The sequence below is a fragment of the Hyperoodon ampullatus genome (assembly GCF_949752795.1).
Source record: "Hyperoodon ampullatus genome assembly, chromosome: 17".
Lineage (NCBI taxonomy): Eukaryota > Metazoa > Chordata > Mammalia > Artiodactyla > Ziphiidae > Hyperoodon > Hyperoodon ampullatus.
This window is the reverse complement of record NC_136930.1, coordinates 30009343-30035565: the sequence shown is the minus strand read 5'-3', so window position 1 is coordinate 30035565 and position 26223 is coordinate 30009343. Positions and strand designations below refer to the sequence as shown.

The following is a 26223-nucleotide window of genomic DNA, read 5'->3' as shown; positions in this document are numbered from 1 at the left end:
CCTCCTACTCCTCTCCTCTCTGGTAGCCACTAGTTTGTTGTCTGTATCTATGAGTCTGTTTCTGTTTTGCTATATTTGTTCATTTGTCTTTATTTTTGGATTCCACATATAAGTGAAAATATGCAGTATTTGTCTTTCTCTGTCTGCCTTACTTCACTAAGCATAAGATCCATATATTTGTAATCTTAAAAATTGCCATGGACAAAAAGATACCTCATAAAGATATGTAAATGCAACAGAAAATCTATGTCATTAGATAACTACAAGTCACTAGGCTCACTCTATAATCTTATTCATCAGTTATGCAAAGGTTTTTCAGAAAAATTCAGGTGGTAAATTCTCATCTTCCCTCATGTATATCAATTGTTCTTAAAAACAAATCGAAAGGTGTTTCATTCTCATATTTTTACTAAATGGACTTACAACCTACTGAAATTATTCTTTTGGCAGGTTATTTTATAGGTGGAAAATTCTGTTTCTGGGATTTTAAAGTAGGAAATTCTGAGGCAGTTTTAATAGGTGATGTATTTATATCTTTTCAGTACAAATTCATGTGATAATGGAAACATTTCCAAACATGCATCTTTAAAACAATACTCTCTATGTGGGACATATTTTTTCTCCTAATTGCTAAAACATCACTTTTATCTTGATGGGACGGATATGTTCTTTTTATTCATACTCCCAATGTAGCTATTGAGTAGTATATTGCAGTTGACCCTTGAACAACACATGTTTGAACTGTGCAGGTCTGCTTACATGCAAAGTTTTCAATAAATGTATTAGAAAATTTTTTAGCAATTTACGGCAATTTGAAAAAACCTTGCAGATGAACAACATAGCCTAGAAATACCGAAAAACATAAGCAAAAGGCATGTCACGAATGTATAAAATATATGTAGATATACACATACTTACAAATTATGTTATTCAACTGTTTATGTTGTCGGTAAGGCTTCTGGTCAACAGTAGGCTATTAGTAGTTACATTTGGGGGGAGTTAAAAGTTATACTCAGATTTTTGACTGCGTAGGGGGTCACCTCCCCAACCCCCACATTGTTCAAAAGTCAACTGTATTTGCAACCTCTTGTCTTTATAGAAAAGGACAGTACTTTTGTGTCTTTGTAAAAGAAATGCAAAATTTATGTAAGTGTGACAACTTTTTAAGTACTTTGCCCTGAGATAAGCAGGAAACATCTATGTGGTACAAAATATTTTCTTGGTCATTCTCCATCACATCACAAGGCATTATAAAATTTCTTCTTTTTAAAATGACTAATCCATAAATCCATTTAAAAATAGCTGTATTTCGCAATGTGCTGGAATTGAGCTAACTATTGAAGGTGACACACTAAACCTGTTTGTACTGTGGAACTCCAGCTCCTCCCTCAGGACACCTGCTTGAACACAGGTGACGAAGGTATGAAGTCTGTCCAAGTGAGGGAACCAGAATCAATCTGTGCATTAAATAAAAGTGAAGTTTATTTTTTCTTATTTTATAGATAGGAGAGTTCATGCATAAATGTGTGGATGTGTGTATTAAATACAATGCTCTGGTATTCTGTGCCTAAGTTTCAAAGACATTTTGTACCTCTACCTTGAAAAAGCTAAATCTGCACCCCACCCCCACCCCAGCCCAATAAAGACAAGTTCAGTCCATCATCTAAATGACTTAGGCTCAAGTAATGTCTTTTAGAAAATTCACAGTAAAGACAGATAAGGAGACAATGTATCGCAGTACTCTTTCCAGCACAATAACTAACATATAATGGAATCCCATTAAGGGCTGTTGTCTTTTTGTTTGTTTGTTTATTTGTTTGTTTCAATCACTAGAGTTCAGCCATTACTGTTTGAGGGCCTTCACTCCCACAGTTGCTAAATACAAAGTACAATTCACGTTTTTTTTTAAGCATCTTTATTGGAGTATAATTGCTTTACAATGTTGTGTTAGTTTCTGCTGAATAACAAAGTGATTCAGCTATACGTATACATATATCCCCATAACCCCTCCATCTTGCATCTTCACTTTTATGCAGAATGATAAAAGTCTCCTTAACCTTTACATCCTAAGTTTTTAGTTTCTATCATAAATTAGAGAATCTCATGTTAAGGTAAAAAATATGGTCATGATGATCATTATAACTTTTACTAATGACCCCAGCTATTTTCCACCTTTTTGTCCAGTTGACAGTGTCTCTTGATTGGTAAGATGCTCAGTGGAGTATCTTTTGGTCCTTCCACTGTTTCATTTTCATTTAAGAAGCCATTTAAGTGACAGTATAATTCTAAAGAAATTGCATACTATATATGAAATTTCAAACACTGATTCATTCATGGTGGGGATGGGATGGTGATTTAGAACTCCTTTAGATTTTTGAATGAACAGAAAGGCTAATTTTTGCCTCATTAACTTATCCTATGAATTTTCAATTTGACCAATTCTGAATGACTGCTCCCACATACGTTTTTTGGTTAATAGGTAGTTATAATTCATATTTATAGCCACTTTTCAGACTAGGAAATTTAGGTCCTAAATTCTGCCACTCTTTATAACCAGTGAATACATGGAATGTCAGTGAAAGATGTCCTCAAGCTTTTGCTAACTTTGCTGATGGTACCACAAAACTAGGGATGATCAGGTTTTAGTTGTTTATTTTGGTTAATAACAGAATTTTACAAGTATGTTTAGAAGTTTCATATTGAAAATGGAAAATAAATTGATAACAATGAGAACTTAACTATTAAAATGCATTCTTCCAGTTGTATTTTATTAAGAAACTCAGTTAATTATATCAGAATAGATTTAAATATTTTTGTTAGTAAATATGTTCAATTTAACATGAAGCCAATAATTTTTAAAATGTATGTCCCAATATAATAAAAATGCATAATTATATAAATGGAAGTGATTGTTATCATAAAAATATACTTATCATCCGTTTCTTTGTTCTTCCATACTGAGTACTATCGTTTGGATCATATAATCACTGGGTATATGAAACTTGCATTTGGTCTTACCAAACATTAGCTGAAATGGAACTGTGCCTGAAATAACTGGCTCAGTCACAAATAGGAATGTGGACTGGCAAAGTGATTTTTCAGGTTAAATAAAATTCCAAACCCTACTTCCCTTTTCTTCCTCTCCAATAATTTCTATAATATCTAAAATACATCCCTTCATGCCCTAATAAATTTATTATTTTAATCATTTAATTTTTTTTTCAGGGGGAAGGATGTCTGTGCTTCATTTCATTGTGTTCTCTCATTTAAATGTGTTGGGTCCTGTCAGTGAGGGAGATTTAGGGTTTTTGCCTTTGTGATTCACTTGAGTAAGTGAGTAGTAATATCTTAATTTTATATTAAGGTACTGATAAACTTATTAGCCTCAACAGCAGGAAGAAAATTTACTTCTCTTGATTTCAGTACTGGCCTGAGAGATTAAATAAGAATATATATTCTAAAAATGTTCTGCTTACATTTGCCATTAGGCATAAGAACTATTAATGTCTCCTCCTTGTTGTTATTGTTGTTGAAAGCCATATTTCAGGATACCACCCTGATATATGGATATGGAGAGCTAAGTCAATTAATACAGGTTTCACTATATGGTTACATGAAATGTTTGCGACAAGGACACTTTCTTGATGAGTTTACTGAAATTTGTGTGCCTGCTACTCCTTAGTTATTATTTATTATTTATTATTATTTATTATCATTAGAATCTAGTAAAGGCAATATCTATTAGCACAGAATTTAATATTTAAGTGTTTGCCTTTTATTGCCTGATACATCTTCTTGCTCTGCAGAGAAAAGAACTCTTCTGGTTTTTCCTCCATTTACGTAATCACTAAGTGTAGGAAATTAGTTTTGTCCACAAGACAACAAGGTATTTGAATACATTAGTAACACAGAGAATGTAATTCAAGGTTAGATTTTGTTGCACCATTTGAGGTTCTGTAGTTGCCTGTTTTAGTGATAATAAGATGGGCTGAATCCTAGACAGTAAAAGGAGTCAAGTTTTCCCTCAAAGAAAACTTTTTGCCTCCTAGTATTTTTTTTTTTTTTTTTTTTTTTTTTTTTTTTTTTTTTTTTTTTTGCAGTACGCGGGCCTCTCACTGTTGTGGCCTCTCCCGTTGCGGAGCACAGGCTCCGGACACGCAGGCTCAGCGGCCATGGCTCACGGGCCCAGCCGCTCCACGGCATGTGGGATCCTCCCGGACCGGGGCACGAACCCGTGTCCCCTGCATCGGCAGGCGGACTCTCAACCACTGCACCACCAGGGAAGCCCCCTCCTAATATTTTTTCTGTGCTCTCAAATGCACGTCAATCCAGTGAGCAAAATAAAACAAAGCAAAGAAAACAAAATAAAGACTAATTTGCCAATTTTTTTTACATTTCTCCTTTTTGTTTTGGGACTTGGGGAATTTTCAAGCAATATGTGATTCTTTAGTTTCTCTTTCATCACAGTTCTGACTACCTAAATCTCACCTGCATTTTCAGTCTTGCCCATTCCAAGGACAAATCTTAACTTCAGTAGGAACAATTTCAAGAACTCAGAACAATTAGTAAGCATAAAATAATAATATGACTTACTGAACAAGAATTATGCTGGTGGCTTTATATATTCTCAAGCCTCACATGGACCCTACACATTCAATATCATTTCCCCCAAATGCACACATAAAGAAAATTTTCCTTAATTATCCATTATGTGCATTTGAAAACATTGAAAAAACATCAAGGCACAAAATAGGGATATATTTCATACAACAATGTATGAGGATGGATGTCTATGGCATAGTCTTTAAGGGATAAGGTGTACCTTCAAATTTTACTTTGTAGATTTAATTTTTTATCAAATAAGATATTATAATTTAGTAGAAAACAAAAAAGTTATAAAGAAAGGTTTCTTCTATGTCACTTCTATCATATCCCAATTTCCCAAACTTCTTATTGTTCACTACTATAGAATGATGGAATGCTAAGCCACCTATCTTGCTCTGTTTGTACAACAAACATTTTATTCTATAGAGTAGAATAAGGTTGCTTATACCAGAGACTCCTATACTTCTTTGATGATTTTGAGCCAGTGTTTATTCCTGATCTTCACTTTTTGAACCTGATCTTAATTCATTGGAAACTTAAATGTCAGTGTTTACAAAGCACTATGAATTTCGGCCAGAGTGGTTTTCTACCCTTGATGCTGAGTGTACAGTACGGCTTGTATTTGGCTAGTTTTACATCACCATGTTGACCAAATTATTCTCAGACAAAGAGCATTAGCATCTTATTATTTAGAGCTGTTTGGTACAGACTTTTTCCTATCTTACCAAAAATGATTGGACGCTCAGAATTCTATGGTCTCAACAACGTAAATGAAATAATAGAAAACAAAAGCAAACTCAAGAGAGGATATCCCCTTGGTGATTAAAAAATTATTTAAGCAGATATTTGTTTTCATCTGTATTTTATACATTGGATATTATATATATATAGAAGCACTGAAGATAAAATTACTACTTGAAAGCATTGTAGGTATAGTCACTTGCTTTTTACCTTGACTTAGAGTAAGGTTGTCTACAACAGGCTTTGCTTCAATAAGAAATGTTATTGAGGGCTTGCTGATTTCATATTATAATGTGACACCAATATAGTCATGTTTGATCTTCCACTGTTTTGTTGAAAGATGCATTACAAATTTTAATTGAGAATTATTCCTGATCAATTATTGATGATGTCAGAAAAGATTTCTTGATTAACAAAGAACAATGTTATGAAGAATGGACAACTCAAAGTGACCCATAATCTTATTGACATTGATTTATTGGCCAAGAAACAGACTTTGATCATAAAATGGGAGATCCCTTAGCCTTTCTGATATTTTACAATTAAAAATAGTTATTCACTTCTTATTCATTTGGAAGAACAGCCTTTCATGATGAATGACATAATATAAAAAAGAATTTGGAGAAGAATCACCATTTATTTTTTATGTAATTCTAACTTATTTGTTTGAAAGGCTAAGGCATAAATCAAATACATATTTTTTAGATCATTCTATTTTTTCATTATGCACTTAAAATTCATATATTTTATAGTTTTTATTTGTATGTAAATCATAGGGCTTATTAACAATTTTTTCTTTGCTGTTCTCACAAACATGATTGACAGTAGCTTAGCACCCCTGAGTAACCTAGCAACAAGATTTCTTACTCTATAGCAAGTGAGAAATGGATGCAAACAAAGTGTTATGGGGAAAAAAAGAGTTCAGTTTCAGAATATTTGTGCATGTATACTATTAAAAATCACGATGAAATCTAATTTGGGTGAAATTGGTTGACAATAGGTATTGAATTTCCTAGTAAATAATATATTGCCAGTGAAATTTTGTCTCCTTCATTCAGGAAAAAAAAAAAAAAAAGGTCTATTTCAGACTGTACCACTTTTGACTAGGTTACTGAATATATGTCTTCTCTAGCAGCCTATTCATTATAGATTAGATGAGGAGAGTGTCTGGGCATGTTTTCACTATGTGGTAGATGAGTTTACTAGATGGAATTTCAACAGTAAACCTTCCTGACAGTGATGCATTTGCTAATCCCTTAAACAGTTTTAGAACAAATGTTTTATCTTATTTTCAAGGGGTTGTGCTGCACTTTTGGGGGGTCAATTTCTTAGAAATACCACAAAAGATTCCACCTGTGTTTTACATGTTAAGAAGCTGATATATTTAATATGTTTCTTTTGGTGAAATTTAACTTCTATAATTGCTGTTTATTTTCAATGAGAAAATAACTCTTTTGTGTTTTAATTGTAAGGTCATAATAGAAGTGTATCAGGTATTGGGAGAAAGCTACAACTTCACAGGATCATTATATGACGAATAGACTCAAGTGGGAGGGGAAACACATACTGGTGAATACCTTCCATTAAATAGCACAGCTTTTATTCTGTGCCAAAGGCAGAATTACCTGGCCTTTCTCAATTTGACAGGTAGTTCACTGCACTTCAAGAAATTTTAGAGCCTTATGAAAGATTGAAGTAAGGGACAGCAGGATGTAATATGAGCTGGACATATGATTGTGCATTTAAAATGAATGCATAGAATTGTAAAACTAGAAAACATCCACTCTCTGGTAGAGATCCTCCCCAGATAACCCAAGTTTTGGTTATTTTTTAAATCTAACCTTAAATGACTGATTTTGGCTGTAATCACGACTGGGTGTGAGCTCAACATCAATATCTTCCTTTCACTATCCTCCCAAATATCTGTTCCCTAGCGAAGACCAGAATTAAAATCATGATATCCTTAAGGAGAGGGCCAAATATTCTCAACTAAGTAGTCTGATTTTATCTGTATGTGAAAAGTTTGGTCACTTACATGATTTGGTTTGAAGTGAATCACTGTAAATAAATGAAAGTATATCCTTTACATGACAAACTGTTCCCTGTCCTTGAAGATATCTAGCTACAATTGGATAGACCAGTTGCATAGAATTCATACCCCAAATGTCATTATAGAATAATTGGTCTACATGTGATGATGTTACTAGTAACAGCTGTAGTCAGTGGTTAATTATTCAGGAAAATGACATTTCAGATGTGGCATATGCACATTAACTTCCCCTTCCAGCATAGATGTCTCAGTGGGGTCACATTTTTGAAAAAATATCTTCATTTTGGGAAGTTGAGTTCCTAGAGGGCAGGGATGATCTTATTTGTGATTTTATCCAGTATTTACTATAGTACTCTATACAGTGTAAGCTTGAGACAAATGATTAATCTTTTTCTTTACAATTAGGGTTTTTGTGTATGTTAGAAAGATCTGTAACAACCACTGAAATTATACTAAAATAACCTAAACTACATAATATGTGTTAAAAAGAGACAAAATTAAATAATATATGCCCTTAGAAGAGGAAATAAAGTTTAAAAATCAACTATAGACAGAAATTAATTACCATAAAATTATTGTTAAATTGTGAAGTTGATCTAAAAGGAGGTGTACTTGTTATTGCAGGTTTGGTTACAGAAGTACGGCTACCTTCCACCGACTGACCCCAGAATGTCGGTGCTGCGCTCTGCAGAGACCATGCAGTCTGCTTTAGCTGCGATGCAGCAGTTCTACGGCATTAACATGACAGGAAAAGTGGACCGAAACACAATTGAGTAAGTAATGGCATCTGCACTCTTTCTTTCTCAGCTCTTGAGCCAAACTAAGTGGTCTGAAAATCCCTTAGTGAACTCCACCAACCACAAATGGAATGATTTGTCTCATGAACGTTTCTTTGGAACTTAACCTATGTTAAATCCACTCCCCTGAGATTTCATAAAAAATTAAAACACAAAATTAAGTTTATTCACCTGGACTTTAGGAATACATTTTCAAAATAGGAAAGAAAATACCAACAATGGGAGTCAAAGTAGATGTACAGCTGAAGCCACTACTGGAAGAGTGGTGATCAGTGATGTGCTGGAGCTGGATTGTATGTCTGGAGGGAGTAGTGTGTGCACATCTCTTTCCCTAAATGATATCACAGCAGTAGCTTGAAACTGGCCAAAGTCAAAATATTGAAACCGAGGAAAATAGGAAACTGCAAATCAGGGCTCTGTTTTTGAGGGGGAGGGAATCAGATAGCCAGTTAATAGCTTACTATCTTTCTGCTAGTGACAATTCTCATACTAGTTAAATCAAGGGAAGAATTTTCACTGAAAAGTCTGTGCTTTCAATCTTTTAGTAACAAAGGGCATATTTCTACTCTTGAATAATATTTGCTATTTTATTTATCGTTTTATCAATCATTTGTTCATTTATTTATTCAACCAGTCACTCTTTACTGGGCGTTTTATCTGTGAAAGAGGTATATGCAGATTCAAAAGACATAGTCTCTTCTTCAAAGGAACTTCAAGTTAACTGTATAGCTAGACACAGTCATAAATTGTTTTACGACAAATACACTATGAAACAGCATTATTGTTTCTAGACAGCAAAGGAGGAAATTATTAATTCTTTTAGTGCAGGGAAGAATTATTTGTGTTCATTGAGTCTTTGATACTCAAAAGTAAATCTACTTCAGCATTTATAATGAGCAACACACATTAAACCTACACAATAGGGAAGATAAGAATACATTTTTGTCTCTACTTTTTCAAGTAGAAAACTGAAAGTCAAAGGCTAGTTGAAGTCCAGATTAGCTTAGAGTCCAGATTTTTTGACACTTACTTGGGGAAGTTTCCACTATACCATGCTGTGTACCTTTGAGAAATGACACATTTTTCTTAAATAACTGAAGTGCCCGGACTCAGGCGTATATAATTAATTCTTACATGTTAAATTAATTTAATATATAATTTTAAAATTGTATTTTGCCTTCTAATACTTAAAGTATGATGTTAGTCATACTATTTCTATTTCATCAAAACAGAAAAAACATAAAACAATGGCTTGAAGATTAAACAGTTTTCAAGCAGTTTGAAAAAATAAATTAGGATAAGGAGGGTGGGAGGGAAGGAGATGCATGAGGGAAGAGATATGTGGACATATGTATACGTATAACTGATTTTCTTTGTTGTAAAGAAGAAACTAACACACCATTGTAAAGTAATTATACTCCAATAAAGATATTAAAAATTAAATAAATAAATACATTACCTCTCCTAACATTTTTAATATATACTTAAATATTGAATTTGATTTGAGTCTGTGAAAACAGAATGAAGAATTAATATAATGCATTCTGTGAGAATGAGAAACCTGTTATTAATATTGGGAATACAATTTTGATATTTTGGATCTACTGCCCTGTAATCATTGCAATTCTCTCTTAATAGTATACTATCAAAAGTTCATTTTAAGTCATAACATACCTCTTATCCAAGATAAATATAGTGTTAAATTAATAAACAAAACCTCCAGCAAGCCCTGTGTTTCGTTGCTGTGTACAATACAGAACTCCATTTATATTACACTCTTTATCCCAATAATTTAAAAAGTGCTCTGGACAAGCTTTCTTGTTCCCTAACACAGAGCTGATACCTTCTAATTCACTTTTTTGGAAATTATGACACAGTTTTTAAAAATACAATAAATGGTGACTTGGGAAATAAATTATTTTAATATGTTTATTACTAGATACTAAAATTGAGAGAGTGGAGACCTATAAAAGCTGTCATTTGGGTTTCCCCCCACTTTTGAAAGCCCTTGCTAATCATTGAAAAGACTCAGGATGGGTAAGTTTGATTCCCTAAAATAGCTAGAAAAAGGTCTTTATCAGGAGATAACGGAAGATGAATGTGTGCAGGATTTATTTGGACCATTCACGTGGAAAAGGGTCTGAACAGCAGTATGAAGTAAAAAATGCAGAGGTGCAGAGAAAGACACGGATCCATTCCTGGCACACAGTGGCTCAGATTCCAGACCAAGAGAAAGGAATGTGTCAGTGTGTAGGTGTTAAAGTAACATTTCTGTGAGCTATAGCATTATAAAGAAAAGATCAACTAGATAAGCAGCCTTAAATTTAAAACCAACCAGTTTTTCTGCTTGTTTTTTTTTTCTTTAAAAGAGTTTTGTTCTAACTCAGTTATTTTGAAATTAAAAACTTATCTTCCTCTTTAAAGAGAGTGTTACACTTGGTAGCTATTTCTAGGTGAACCCATTAAATCCTTGTTGAATCCTCATTCTTTCCCTTCCTAGACTGTGATGCCTCCTCTGTCTTCTGTGTCATTCTCATTGTCACTCATACTAGAAACCCTGCTTCATACTAGAAGCAGTTTCATTTGCTTCCTGTCTGTTTTTTCCACTGATGTATCCCCAGTCTTGGGGTATTGTTGCTCAGGGTACTCAGCTCAAATTATGTACCATTTTTGTAAGTATAATCCCTATAATCATGCTACTTAAGCAATTTTCTGTGCTTCTGTAATATTAAATGAATGTGTGGTAACAATCCATGCTGAAATTGCCTTCTATTATTTTACATAGTCAAATTATAATGTATAAATTTTTTCATCTAAGTCTTATTACATAAAATATGTAGTAAAATGAGAGACCTAGAATTATTCATCAGTATTAAAATAATGTCTTAGGATTCATTTTCAGATGCCATAAACATTTATCTAATTTTAGAGTCTTGTTGAAATCAATTGTTTTTAAATTAAGTGATTATATTCTTTTTTGGCAGACATACATTTGATGGATTCAATCTATAATTCTTGGGTAATTAAAATTAATGATGCCAATTATAATAATCCCTATATTACATTGAAGAAATTAACCATTTTCAAGAAACAAATTTGGTTATTACCTTAAGTGGCATATTATATAGCTTTTGAATTAATTAACATTGGTATTGGAGAGATAGTAGTGGTAAATACTTATACCATCCCCACCCAAAATGAGCTAATTATCATATGTTGCAATGGTTCTTTTAAATTATTGGTTACTTAGCTAATTTTAGTAAGCAAGCTCACTTAAATTCCTTAATAAGTGAATTAATCTATGTTATGCATAAAAATGCAGTGTTTTGCAAGGATGGAAAAGGATAGCAAGGCAATAATAAGAATGAGCCTAATATGTTTTTATAATATTAATAATAAGTATTTTAAAATTTTAGTTTATCTTTTTTTGTGTGCACAATGTTATGCCCTGAAGCATACTTGATGGGATTTGTAAAGTGATCTTTCTTTTTGTTTTTATCTCTATCTCTTTCTCTCTCTCCATATATATATATATATATATATATATATATATATATATATGTGTGTGTGTGTGAGTGTGTGTGTGTGTATGTGTGTGTACACATACAAACATATATACATTTATACATATATACTGAATGATCTTAGTAATTCTGTTTAATTTATTTAAATCTTGCCCAGAAATTTGTCTTAATTAAAAATTATTTTCAAACTGAATAAGTAGCTTTATTCAAAGAATTATTATGAAACTGTAGTGATATTTGAACTCCTGATTTTGGAATTCAAGTATTTATTTAGATATATCAAGAACTACAAGCTTTTTAGTTTACTTATCCAGGTGTTCCATGATTTTTTTTCTTTTGTCTAAATTATCAAGTTAAGACTCTTCATTTTCAATTTGGATATAAAAGATAGATCAATCAGTAAAGTTTTTTCTTTCTTATTTTTTAACATAACAGTGGTACTCAAAGCTATAACATTATAGCATAGGTCAATCCACATTTTGGTAGCTGCAGAGGGTTGGTTAACAGCTAAATGAGCAGGTTCCTTAGAGCCCCGTTCCAAAAGGTAAAATGTGAGAGGTGAAAGCCTAAGAAAGAGGTGACACTCTAACAGAGCTTTTGTTCACATTGTAGATTATGGAGGTTTAATACACTTATTCTCTGTGCTTGGGTTTTTAAGTACTTTAACTTTGCAGTTTCAGCTTTGAGAATGACATGTGGGTCCACGCAGGCTGCTAATGAGTTGATAGAAAAAAGAAACTGGATCAGAGTGAGCTATCAGCCTATCTGCATTTTGAACCCTAAGTTAATTTTCTTTGGAAAAATCTTCTTCATGATTATTGAACTTGAATACAAGCAAAGCCTAAGGATTTTAATGTAATAAATATAAGCATATTTTAAAATTTCTAGAAATATTTCTTGGGACAACTATAATCATAGGTATTACTCTTACCTTTCATTAGAACTTGGAAAAGTTTGGAGGATAGAAACCTGTTTAATATATTATGCTGATGAATATTTTTCTAAGATTACTAATGCATAAGGCACACAATATATATTTTTGAGTGTTTTTTCCCTTGGTAAAGGTAGATATATGTACACAGGTCCACTGTGTGGCACAGCCCCAACCCCAAAGGGTGGCATTCCCATCTTATTCTATTGAGGAGCTGCCTACCTGCAGCCCCACTATAGGGGCATCAGGGGCATGGACTACAGCTTGAAGGAACTTCTTGGAGTCATGCAATGTGTAGCCCTATATGTTTGACATGAATGCCCAACTAATTAATTTCTTTTTTAACTGAAGCTAATGGATACTGTTTCCTATATGGTGGCTTTTAACATTACTGTAAACTTGCTTAGAAGATTATGGTTACTTTATTTACATAAAACAGAAGATAATGTGTCTGTTGGCATATTTGTTATCAGAATACTAGGAATATCCTTTTCTTGAATAACAAAGTGCTTTATGTCAACATACAAGTCAAAGTGAACTGAAAAATGTAGAAACATAGATATCTGTATGCTGCTGATGCTGCTTCTACTACTACTAGTATAACTATTTCCTGATATTTTAAAAATAATATTAAGTATTATACTTATAAGTTAATAATAATAGCAGTTACTATCTGCCAGGACCTGTTCTAAGTATTTCACATGATTTAACTAATTTAATCCTCACATTAACTCAATAATAGTACATAATTTCATTTTATAGAAGAGGAAACTAAGGAATAGAAAGAAACAGTAGACTGAATAATAACACAGGGCTTGTGAGTCAGTGAAGCTGGATGGGAACACTGGCAGTCTGGCTCTTGGATCCCTGCTTCCAACTTTTATAATGTAACTTCTCACAAGATAACTGATTTTTAGATATTTTTCATTTTTAATTTGAGTTAATTTAAATAAAGACATTAATGATCCACCAAACTAGTTTAAAAATGCTCTATATTCTAAACAGTTAAACCAATAATGAATATCAGTATTATATTTATGAAAATTGGGGTGGTGCCGTGACTTACAACTTGAAATTACAAAATGTCTCTCTTGTAGCTCACTGCCCACCCCCCACCCCCCAGCCCAGTGCTCATTCCCCATGTCTTTGTTTGCTTTGGAATGTCAACTTAAAATTCTTAGCAAATGAGTCAGTAAAGAAGCACAGGTATATGAGTGTGTGTTGACATACTGAAAAAAATAAGTGTTTTAGCAATGATACTTTCACAAAAAAAGTACGACTTGGAAATATCACACACACACACACACACACACACACACATACACTTCAACACCTTTCCTTTTCATATGATGTAGTTATTACCTTGGGTGAGACAATCAATTTTAATTTTGCATGCAAAAGTAAAATTGCACTCTTTACTTCTGCACTCTTTTGTATAGGTAAATACGGGATTTATCAAATTGATATATGAATAGAACTAACATTTTGATGCATGATAACTAGAAATGAACTGCCAGACTCTACCTGAATAACAAAATTAACATGCCAATTTTACATTTAGTATTAGACAGCATTTAATTCATTAATGAGTTCTAGTAAGCACTGACCATTCTTGATATCACTGAGAACTTTAAAAATTGTAAGAGAAAGAAACAAATGCTTATAAAATTAAAGAACAAACTTTGGAATCACATAAAAATCCCAAGGACAGATTTAGCTCAGATACTGTGTGTCATATTCAGTGTCACAATGCGCTCTGATCATATTTTTGGGATTTTACATATTTTGATAATTAATGCCTGATAATATCTCTGTGCCAGAATATTTGGGTACATATACTGGTGAAGTTAACATAGAGTTATCTTGACCAACCCTCATTAAGTGTTCTTTGAATTAAATTACTAGTTTATATTACATTATGCCTATTCTTATGTTTATTTCTTACACTTAAGTCATCTACATTATGATTTAATTTTATATAAAGTTTCACACGACATCTCTCTGCATAGTAAGCATTTGTTCAAGGCACATAGCTGTAAGAGTTACAAAGTCCTCCAGAAACATATAGGATAGTGGGGGAGATTGGTATGTGCAAAATATATATATGAAGACAGTTTATTTGCTTCATGTTCTTCACTGGAAGCTTCCCTGGGCACCAGTCCCATACAGGACTCTCTGGCTTGACTCTCAGGTTAGTAGAAGACAGAGACAGAGATGTACACATTGTAATATACACTATAATACATGCTGTGTTGAGATGGTAAACTGTACCTGTGGGAGTTGAAAAATGAGGAGGATTAGGATTGTCATTTTAAATAAGGAGGCAAAAGTATTCCAGACAGAGTTCACTGTATACAAAGGCAGAAAGAGGTTTGTTTCTGTAGGAACTTGTGTGGATCTTGGGAAGCAGGGAGATGGAGGGCATCCTTGCTAAGTATGCCTGAATAAGATTCTGTCTATAAAAGCATTTCATACTTAGAACATGTAGTAAATACTTCAGTGTTTTGAAAAGACTTATCTTTAGGAGTGAGAAGGCACTGGTGAGAGTGAGAGATACAGAGAAGTTTTAGAGACAGAAGAGACTACATCATGATTGATTGAATGTGTGGAGAGATAAGTGGAAGATGTTACCTGGCTTAGGCATTAGAAAGACTTCGGGCTGAGATAAGGTATCAGCAGAATTAGTGCAAGTTTGGAGCTGAAAAATCATAATTTTAAATTACATGTAAAATTAGAAATGATGACAAGATAGCTAGATGGAGATGTGAGAACATTTAACTAATTATATTGTTTTTTTGTTCTTTTTTTGTTTGTTTTGTTTTTTATCATGAATGACTTGCCTTAGCCTGGGAGCTCAGCAAGAACCCCTTGCCTTATCTTTTCATACACACTTTTTTTTCATATATCTCTTAGCGTATTATAAAAGCTTAAAATAGTGTAAGATAAATGGATCAGGATATAATGAGTAAATATATAAACAAATAGTTGGAACATAAGAAAATTATATGAAATGGACAAAAGCTGAAGAAATACATAAGGAATTTAGCAGAGATATGTTTCATCATAGGAATCTAATACTCATCCCTAAAACCCCTGTCCTTTGGAAGATGCAATGTTTCATTGAGAAAACTTTTACTAAGTCAAACATATGCACAACTTAAAATGGAAATTTACATTAGTAAATTTATATGTTTCAATGGCTATCTTCATCTTTTAACTTTATGTATTGTTAAAGTAATTTTAGATAATATATCCTCATTGAAAACATATTTCATCTGATAATGTATCAGGATAAATATAAATTGTCAAATTTTATCCCACTATCCATTTCAAAATTATTTCTTTCCCTAGAGTGTTTACTTCAATATTTTCTTTAGCTAAATGTAAGTGTAATCACATCCACATTAAGTAAATTTATTCATATTTAATAATTATTTATTCTCACAGCACTTTCAGGGAGATGTCAGAATAAGTACTTGGTTAAGAAATATAATAATTTTTGTTGAGGGTATGATTAATGAAATACCCATTGATAAAAACCACTTAAATTATCATTAATTAATTAATATTAACCATTAATGCTTAGTATTTGTTAGTTGAATATGTATCTAGATTTTACAGAATATAATAAAAATATGTTTTCATTAAAAAATATCCCTATCCACCTATTTATTAAACCTCTTTTAAATTCTAGGGGTTGTACAGGTACAGGGAGTATGTAGATCCCCTGCCCTTGAGTGTTTTACACTCTAGTGAAATATATCTCAAATTTAGTGATTTAGAGCAGGGGTCCCCAACCCCACAGGCCACAGACTGTTAGGAACAGAGCCACACAGCAGGAGGTGAGCGGTGGCTATCGAGCGAAGCTTCATCTGCCGCTCCCCATTCCTCCCTATCACTTGCATTACCACCTGAACCATACCTCCCGCCGTGGAAAAATTGTCTTCCGTGAAACCGGTCCCTGGTGCCACAAAAGATCGGGGACCGCTAATTCAGAGTGGTCTGGGAGTTTTTGTTAAAAGTAAAAGGTCTCAATTCTTGGCTCCAGAGACTTCAGTTCCATAGGTCTGTATAGCTTTCTAGGCATTAGCATTTATAAGACATCTCATTTGGTTTGGAGACTTTAATAAGGGCAAGAGTGATTTCCTGAAGTAACTCTACAATGCATCATAAACTAGGATGGAGTTTGTTAAGTCTGTTAACTGCCATGTCTACATTTTTACTGGTAGCAGAATAAAAAAGGAGAAACTTATAATGCTTATCAGAAAAGTGTTTTCTTTCTTATAAAGTAAAAGTCATGCTTTCATTGTTGCATGATGTTATTCTTATGTTTATAAAATCTAGTTAGCTGATTTATCCATGTAACATGTAAACTATTTCAGTCATTTTCACAAAATGGACATCTTTAGACAGTCATCTCTGCAGTCAATTATTTTCCATTTAAAGAGTATAGAAATTATTTGATGAAATATAACAAAAATTGATTCTTTTGCTCATTTCCACTTTCTGAAACATGTAATGCCACGAAGATTCTGCTTCAGTTCTGTAATTGTTAAATTAAATGGCCTAATGGATGATAAAGCCATTTTGAGTCTCTAAAGAAAAACTAATAAAAATCATGTCAATCTTTCTCCTTAGACAAGAAGCAAGGCTACATAGAAAACATGACAATGGTCAAATGAGACTCTCTAGAAAATAAATTAGACAACTGTATCTATATAAGTATTAAAAATCAATAAATCAAAACCAGCATTTTATTTTCCCAATGTTAATATTTAAAATTTATTGGTGTCATACTAAACATTATATTGAGAAAAAAATTTCTTAAGCAGTGAATTCAGTTACTATTAAACGTTCAAAGAGAATGACTGTTATTTGAAAATTGGGGTAATGCTTAAAGTGTAAAGAAGAAAAATGTGGAGAAAGGCAAATGTTATTCTAAACGACAATTTCCTTCTATTTAAGCCAGAAGAGAGTAGCATATATCTCCTTGATTCCTGGAGTTTAGTCCATGTAATAGATTTTTAAAATTGTTGAATGCTAAAGCTGAAAGAGACCTTAGTGATAATTTATTTTAAAAAGTCTCATTTTCTGAATGAGACTTTCCCAAGGTCATGTATCTGTTAACAGCAGATTCTAGTTAGAAGCATCAGAATATCTTAGTTTACAGTTAGCTCAAAATGAATTAGAGAGAAAAATTATCTAAATGATATGAGTTATAAACTAGTGATTCTTGATCATTCCAGAAAAAAATATGCTTTCTACAATACTTAGATTCAAATTGCAAGAAAACTGACAAAATTCTCCTTTATGTTTTCCCATTTTTATCACCACTGCCATAACTTCTCGATGGATTTCTTTTTGAAATTAATGATTAGAGTTGTTGGTAAATAACAGGAAAATATTGCTTTTTGCAGCTGGATGAAGAAGCCTCGATGTGGTGTACCTGACCAGACAAGAGGTAGCTCCAAATTTAATATTCGTCGAAAGCGGTATGCGTTAACAGGACAGAAGTGGCAGCACAAACACATCACTTACAGGTATAATAGCTAATGATGAATTACTGTTTCTTTTCAATTTTTCACAACTATGTATTTCGACATTTTGTTTGAGATCTAATGCACATTGACTACATGGTAACACATAGTGATGTAATGTTAACATAAAAAAACAAACATTGCAATTGAGAAGAGAATAAATTTTCCATTTGGGGACCCTGTAGACAGACATTCCTTGAAACACTTTTGTAAACTAGATCTTCCAGCTTCTTGAATGAATGCTAATATTCTGAAAGACTTTCAGATGAGTATTCTAACACACAACATTCTTTATCAAGTATTCATAATCTAAAAAATTATAAAATAATAAAGTATATAAATAATTGCAATTTAAACAATATATCTTTGAATTATTAATTAACTTTTGGTATCAGAACAACCATTTAACTTTTTATCTTTTTAGCAACAATGCAAATGGATTTTTAGATTTTATTTTTAGATTTTATTTTTAGAGCAATTTTAGGTTTACAGAAAAGTTGAGCAGATAGTATGGGTAGTTCTCACTGCCCCCCTTCCTCCCAGTATACACACACACATAGTTTCTCCCATTATTAAGATCTTAATTAGTATTAAATATTTGTTACAATTGTTGAGCCAGTATTGCTCTATTACTGAATAAAATCGATAGTTTACACCAGAGTTCACTCTTTGTGTTGTAGTTTTATGGATTTTGACAAATGCATAATATCATATAGTATTACAGTATCATACAGAATTAGTTTCACTGTTCTGAAAATCCTTTGTTGCACCTATTCATCCCTCTTATCCTTAGGAAACTACTGATGGTTTTAATGTCTCTATAGTTTTGCCTTTTCTAGAATGTTATATGGTTTGAAACACTGTTTGTAGCCATTTCAGACTGCTTTCCTTCATTTAATAATATGCATTTATTTCCTCCATGTCTTTTCATGACTTGATAGCTCATTTCTTTTTATTACTGAGCAATATTCATTGTATGGATGTGTCACAGTTTGCTTACCTGTTCACCTATTCAAGACTTCTTGGTTGCTTCCAGTTTTTGGCAATTATGAGTAAAGCTAGTATAAACATGTGTGGGCTGGTTTTTGTGTGGACATTAATTTTTAACTTATTTGGCTAAATACCTGGGAGTATAATTTTGCTGATCATAAGGTAAGACTAAGGTTAGCTTTTTAAGAAACTACCAAATTATCTTCAAAGTGGCTAAAACATTTTGCATTACCACCAACAATGAATGAAAGTTACTGTTCCTCTACAACTTTGTCAGGATTTGGTGTTGTCAGAGTTCTGGATGTAACCATTCTAATACGTGGTTTCTCAATTTTTTAACTTGCAATTCCCTAATGCTATGTGAAGCTGAGCATATTTTCATATGCTTATTTGCCATCTGTACATCTTCTTTTGTGAGATGACTGTTTAGATCTTTGCACCAACTTTTAATTGAGTTGCTATTTTAAAGGTTCTTTGTATATTTTGGATTACAAGCCTTTTATCAGATATGTTTTCAAATATGTTGTCTCAGTCTGTGGCTTGACATTCCATTCTCTTTTCAGTGTATTTTGCAGAACAGAAGTCTTAATTTTAATAAGCTAGAATTTATCATTTATTTTCTTTTCTGTATTGTGCTTTTGGTTTTATATATATAAAAAAAAATAATTGCCAAACAGAAGGTCACTTAGAATTTCTCCTATGTTAACTTCTAAAATTTTAATAGTTTGGCATTTACATTTAGGTCAATGATCCATTTTGAGTTTGTTTTTGGGAAAGGTGTAAAATCTACATTCAGTTGTTTACATGTGGATGTTCAGTTGTTCCAGCACCACTGGTTGGGAAGACCATCCTTTCTCCACTACCTTTGATCTTTTGTCAAAGATAGTTGCCTATGTGTGTGTGTAAATTTCTGTGCTCTTTATTCTGCTTCATTGATCTATGTGTCTATTCATAAACCAACTTCACACTTGCTTGATTACTGTGGTTTAGAGTAAGTCTTGATATCAGATAGTGTCAGTTTTCTGATTTTATTCTTCTTCTTCAGTATTATGTTGTGTTTTCAGAGTCTCTTGCCTTCCCACATAAACTTTAGAATCAGTTTGCCATTACAGGCGTTCCTCAGAGATATTCTGTGTTCAGTTCTAGATCAACAAAATAAAGAGATATAGCAATCAAGCTCATATAGCAATCAAGCGATGTCTTGAATTTTTTGGCTTCCCAGTGCATATAAAATTTTTTACACTATACTACAGTTTATTAAGCGTGCAGTAGCATTATGCCCAAAAGCACAATGAGCATGCCTTAAAAGTAGTTAAAAGTACTTTATTGATAAAAATTGCTAACTTTCAGCTGCTGATAGCTCCTGATTGCTAAGGGTGGTAGTTGGTGAAAGTCAAGGTGGCTGAGGCAAGTTCTTAAAAGAAGATAACAATGAATTTTGCCCCATTGATTGACTCTTCCTTGTATGAATAATTTCTCTCTAACGTGCAGCACTGTTTGTAGAATTTACCCACAGTAGCACTTTTAAAATTGGAGTCAACTCTCTCAAACCCTGCCACTCTTTTAACAACCAAGTTTATGTCATATTCTGAATGCTGTTTTATTTGTTATGTCAACAATCGTCATAGCATCTTCACCAAGAGTAGATTCCATTTCAAGAAATCACTTTCTTTGCTCATCAGTAAGAACCAACTTCTCATCATTTAAAGTTTTATCACGGGATTGCAGCAATTCAGTCACATCTTTAGGCTCATGTTTCATTTTAATTCTTTTGTTATTTCCACCACATCTGCAGTTACTTCCTCCACTGAAGTCTTGAACCACTCAAAATCATCCATGAGGATTGGAATCAATTTCTTCCAAACTCCTGTAAATATTAACATTTTATCTCTTTCCATGAATCACAAATGTTCTTAATGGCATAAAGACTGGTGAATCCTTTCCAAAGGATTTTCAGTTTACTTTACCCAAATCCTTCAGAGGAATCACTATCTATGGCAGCTATAGCCTTACAAAATGGATTTCTTAAATAATAAGACTTGAAAGTTGAAATCACTCCTTGTTCCAAGGGCTTCCGAACAGATGTTGTGTTAGTAGGCATGAAAACAACATGAATCTTGTATATCTCCACCACAGGTCTTGGGTGACCAGGTGCATTGTTAATGAGCAGTAATATTTTGAAAGAAATCTTTTTTCTGAGCACTAGGTCTCAACAGTGGGCTTACAGTATTCAGTAAACCATGTTGTAAACAGATGTATTATCATCCAGACTTTGCTGTTTTACCTATAGAGCACAGGCAGAATAGTTTTAGCATAATTTTAAGGGGCCGAGGATTTTTGAAATAGCAAATGAACGAACATTGGTTTCAACTTAAAGTCACCAGCTGCATTACCCACTAACAAGAGAATCAGCTTATCCTTTCAAGCTTTGAAGTCAGGTATTAAGTTCTCTTTTCTAGCTATGAATGTCCTAGATAGCATCTTCTTCTAATATAATACAGCTGTATCATCTACATTGAAAATTTAATGTTTAATGCAGCAATCTTTATTAATTATCTTGGCTAAATCTTCTGGATAACTTGCTGCAGCTTCTGTATCAGCACTTGTTGCTTCACCATGTGCTTTTATGTTATGGAGATAGCTTCTTTCTTTCTTTCCTTAAACCTCATATACCTACCTCTGTTAGCTTCAAACTTTTCTTCTGCAGCTTCCTCACTTGTCTCAGCCCTCACGGAATTGAAGAGAGTTAGGGCCTTTCTCTCAATTAGGCTTTGGCTTAAAGGAAGGTTGTGGCTGGTTTGATCTATGTAGACCATTAAAACTTTCTCCATATAAGCAATAAAGCTGTTTTGCTTTCTTATTATTTGTGTGTTCACTGGAGTAGCACTTTTAATTTCCCTCAAGAACTTTTCATTTTCTTTCATAGCTTGGCTAACCATTTGGGACAGATGTCTAGCTTTTGTCCTGTCTCAATTTTTGACATGCCTTCTAAACTTAATCATTTATTGCTTTTACTTAAAGTGAGAGATGTGTGATTTTTCCCCTCACTTGAATACTTAGAGGCCGTTGTTAGGTAATTAATTGGTCTAATTTCAATATTGTTGGGCCTCAGGAAATAGGGAGGCCCAGTGAGAGAGAGAGCAATAGTGGAATGTCAGGTCAGTGGAGCAGTCAGAACACAGACAACATTTCATAAGTTTGCTGTTTTATGTGGGAGTGGTTCATGTTACCCCAAAACAATTACAGTAGTAACATCAAAGGTCACTGATCACAGATCACCATAACAAATATAATATAATTTAAAAGTTTGAAATATTGTGAGAATTACCAAAATGTGACACAGAGACACAGTGAGCAAATGCTTTTTGAAAAATGGTGCCAATAGACTTCCTCAACATAGGATTGCCACAAAACTTCAGTTTATAAATAACACAATATCTGTGAGGCACAATAAAGCAAAGCACAATAAAACAGGGTATGCCGCCACCCATGAAATAATTTAGCAGGACTTTTATTGTGATCGCCTTGAATATACAGATGATTCTGGGGAGAACTGACATCTTAATATTGATTGTTACCATTAATGAACATGAATATTTTCCTATTTGTTTAGGTTTTTGATTTCTTTCCTGAGAATTTTATAATTTTAATCTTATAAATCTTTTGTATATATCTTAGTCCATTTAGACTTCTATAACAAAATACCACGAGTGGCTTATAAACAGCAGAAATTTATTTCTCACAATTCTGGAGGCTGGGAGTCTGAGATCAAGGTGCCAGCATAGTTGGTGCCCTCTTCTAGGTCACAAACTTCTTGGATCCTCACATACATAGCAGAAGGGCTAGAGATATTTGTGGGACACTAATTCCATTTATGAAGGTTCCATCTTCATGACCTAAGGACTTCCCAAAGGTCCCATCTCCTAATATTATCATCTTTGTGGGTTAGGATTTTAACATATGAATTTTATGGGGACAAATATTCAAACCATACTCACATATTTTGGATAGATTTATTTCTAAGGATTTCTTTAAACATTGTTTTGTACTATAAGTTGTATTGTGTTTTAAATTTCAAATTCTAAATGTTTATTACTGATATATAAGATAGCAATTGACTTTTGTATATTAACCTTGTAGCCTAGAATTTTGTTATAAATCACTCATTAGTTCAGGATTTTTTTTTGGTCAGTTCATTTATGTTTTCTACATAGAAAGTCATGTCATCTGAAAACAAGGATACTTGTTGTTTTTATTTAATTCCCAATCTGTATTGCTTTTATTTCCTTTGCTTATTTTATTGCATTAGCTACTGCTTTCAATGTTGAATAGGAGTGCTGGGAGCAGACATCATTGCCTTTCTCCCAGTCTTTAAGGGAAAAGCATGTAATTCCTCACCATGAAGTATAATATAAGCTACAGGCTTTTTGTTAGATGTTTAATCAAGTTGAGGAAGTTCTCCCATTCCTAGTTTGCTGAATATTTTTAGTATGAGTGGGAGTTGTCTTTTATCAAATGCTTTTTCTGTATCTATGCTATGATTGTATGATTTTTCTTCTTTAGCTTTTTAATGTGATTGATTACCTTAATTAATTTTCAAAAACGGAATGAGACTCTCATGCCTGGGCTAAATCCCACTTTGTCATGGTGAATAATTCTTTATTTACATTGTAGAGTTTGATTTGCTAATTTTTGTTTAGGATTTCTACATCTATGTTCATGAGTAATATTGATAAGCAGTTTTCCTTTCTTGTAATGTCTTTATCTGGTTTTGGTAGTAGGGTAATGTTAGTTTCATACAATGGGTTAAGAATTCTATTTTCTAGAAGAAATTATACAGAATTGGCATGATTTCTTCCTGAAGTGTTTAGTAGACTTCACCAGTGTAACCATTTAGACCTAGTTCTTTTTTTTTATAGAAGGTTATTAATTTCTGATTCAATTTATTTAATTGATATAGGACTGTTCAGATTACCTATTTCTCTTTGTAGAAGTTTTTATAGATTGTGTCTTTTAAAGGAGTTGTTCAGTTAAATCAGTAATAGCCTTTATAGGCTGCCTTAACAAAAACCTTGGTGGCTTAGACATCAGGAATTTAATTTCTCACAGTTTTGGAGCTTAGAAGTCTAAGATTGAGGTGCTGTCAGTGTCCTTTTCTGGTAAGGCCTCTTTTCCTGGCTTTTAGATGGCCACCTTCTCACTGTGTCCTTATCTGGCCTTTCCTCTGTGTGTGGGTGGAGAGAAAGAGATTTCTGGTGTCTTCTTCTCTTCTTATAAGGACACCAGACCTACTGAATTAGGGTCCAACCTTGTGACTTTATTTAGTATCAAGTACCTCCTTAAAGTCCCTATCTCTGAATACAGTTACACTGAGAGTTAGGGCTTTAATATATGAATTTGGAGGTACACAATTCAGCCCATGACATCATCTAAGTTATCACATTTATGGACATACACTTGTTCATAGTATTCTTTTATTATCCTTTTAATATTCATGGTATCAGTAGTGATGTGCCTTCTTTCATAACTGATAGTAATTTGTGTCTTCTTTTTTTCTTATTTAGCCTGGCTAGATGTTTATTAATTATATTAATCTTTTCAGAGATATGGCTTTAATTTTTTTTTCTGTATTGTTTTCCTGTTTTCAGTTTCATTGATTTCTGTTCCAACTTTATTTTTCTTCTGTGTGCTTTTTTTTTTTCTTATTTCCTAAGATGGAAGTTTAGATTAATTACTTTTATCTTTCTTTGCCTCCTAATATGCATTTAATGCTATATATTATATTTTAAGCACTGTTTTTGCTGAATCCCACAAATTTTGATAAGTTGTATTGTCATTTTAATTTAATTCAAGTAATATTAAAATTTCCTTGAGATTTTCGTCCTTTGACTCACATGTTATTGATAATTATGCTGCTGTATCTCCAAGCATTTTGAGATTTTCCCTAGTATTCTTGATGAATGTTCCATGTGAGATTGAGAGTAATGAGTATTCTGCTGGTTTTGGATGAAGTGTTATATACGTGTTGATTAGATACAGTTGATTAATGATGCTGTTCAGTTCAACTATATCCTTACTGCTTTCTATCAGCAGGGTCTGTCAATTACTGATAGAGTGGTGTTAAAGTCTCCAACAAATGGTACACTTGCCTTTTTCTTCTTGAAGTTCTATCAGTTTTTGCTTCATTTATTTTGTTTCTCTGTTGTTAAAAATATATATATTAAGGTTTCTTACACCTTGGAAAAATTGACACCTTTATCATTATGTAATGCCCCTCTTTATCTCTGATAATTTACTTTGCTCTGAGGAAGACTTTGTCTGAAAATAATATAGCTATTATGGTTTTCTTTTGATTAGTGTAGTGTGGTATATTTTTTATCCTCCTATTTTTAACCATCAAAATCTACATAGTTAAGGTGAGTTTCTTGGAGACAACATATAATTGGGGCTTTTTTTTTTTTAAATCCACTCTTATCGTCTTTATCTTTTCATTGGTATATTTAGGGTATTCACATTCCAAGAAGTTATTTATATAGTTAAATCGATATCTACTATATTTGTAACTTTTTGCTGCCCATTGCTGTTGTTCTTTGTTTTGTGGATCTTGTTTTGCTTTTGTTTTTGTATTTCCTCTTTTTCTACCTTTTCTGGTCATATTGAGCATTGTATACATTACCATTTTCTATTAGCATATGAATATTCTTCTTCCTTGGATTATATTCTTCTTGCTTAGATGGTTTTTGAGGAGAAGCCAATTGAATTGGTATCTTCATTCCTCTGTAGATAAGGTGTTTTTCCCCCATCTGACTTCTTTCAAGGTTTTATCTTTGTCTTTGGTTTTCTGCAGTTTGAATATAATATGTCTGCATGTAGATTTTGTTCTCTGAAAGTCCTGGATCTGTGGTTTGGTGTGTGACATTATTTGAAATATGTCTCTGTTCATATCTCTCTTCTCCTTCCAGTATTCTCATTATGTTCTGTAACACTTAAATGTCCCATAGTTCTTGGATGTTCCATTCTGTTTTCCAGCCTTTTCTTTTCTTTTTTT

General features: G+C 32.9%; 1 protein-coding gene across 1 annotated transcript in view; it reads left to right on the top strand.

Annotated features, from left to right (window-relative positions):
• Nucleotides 1–26223, top strand: part of MMP16 (matrix metallopeptidase 16) — a gene marked incomplete at both ends in the record, with an annotated part of 328226 nt that overhangs the window by 138027 nt on the left and 163976 nt on the right. The window contains 2 exons of the mRNA XM_079722437.1: nt 8021–8169; nt 18066–18188. Of these exons, the coding sequence (XP_079578563.1) occupies nt 8021–8169; nt 18066–18188 (272 nt within the window). The remainder of the gene's footprint in view (nt 1–8020; nt 8170–18065; nt 18189–26223) is intronic.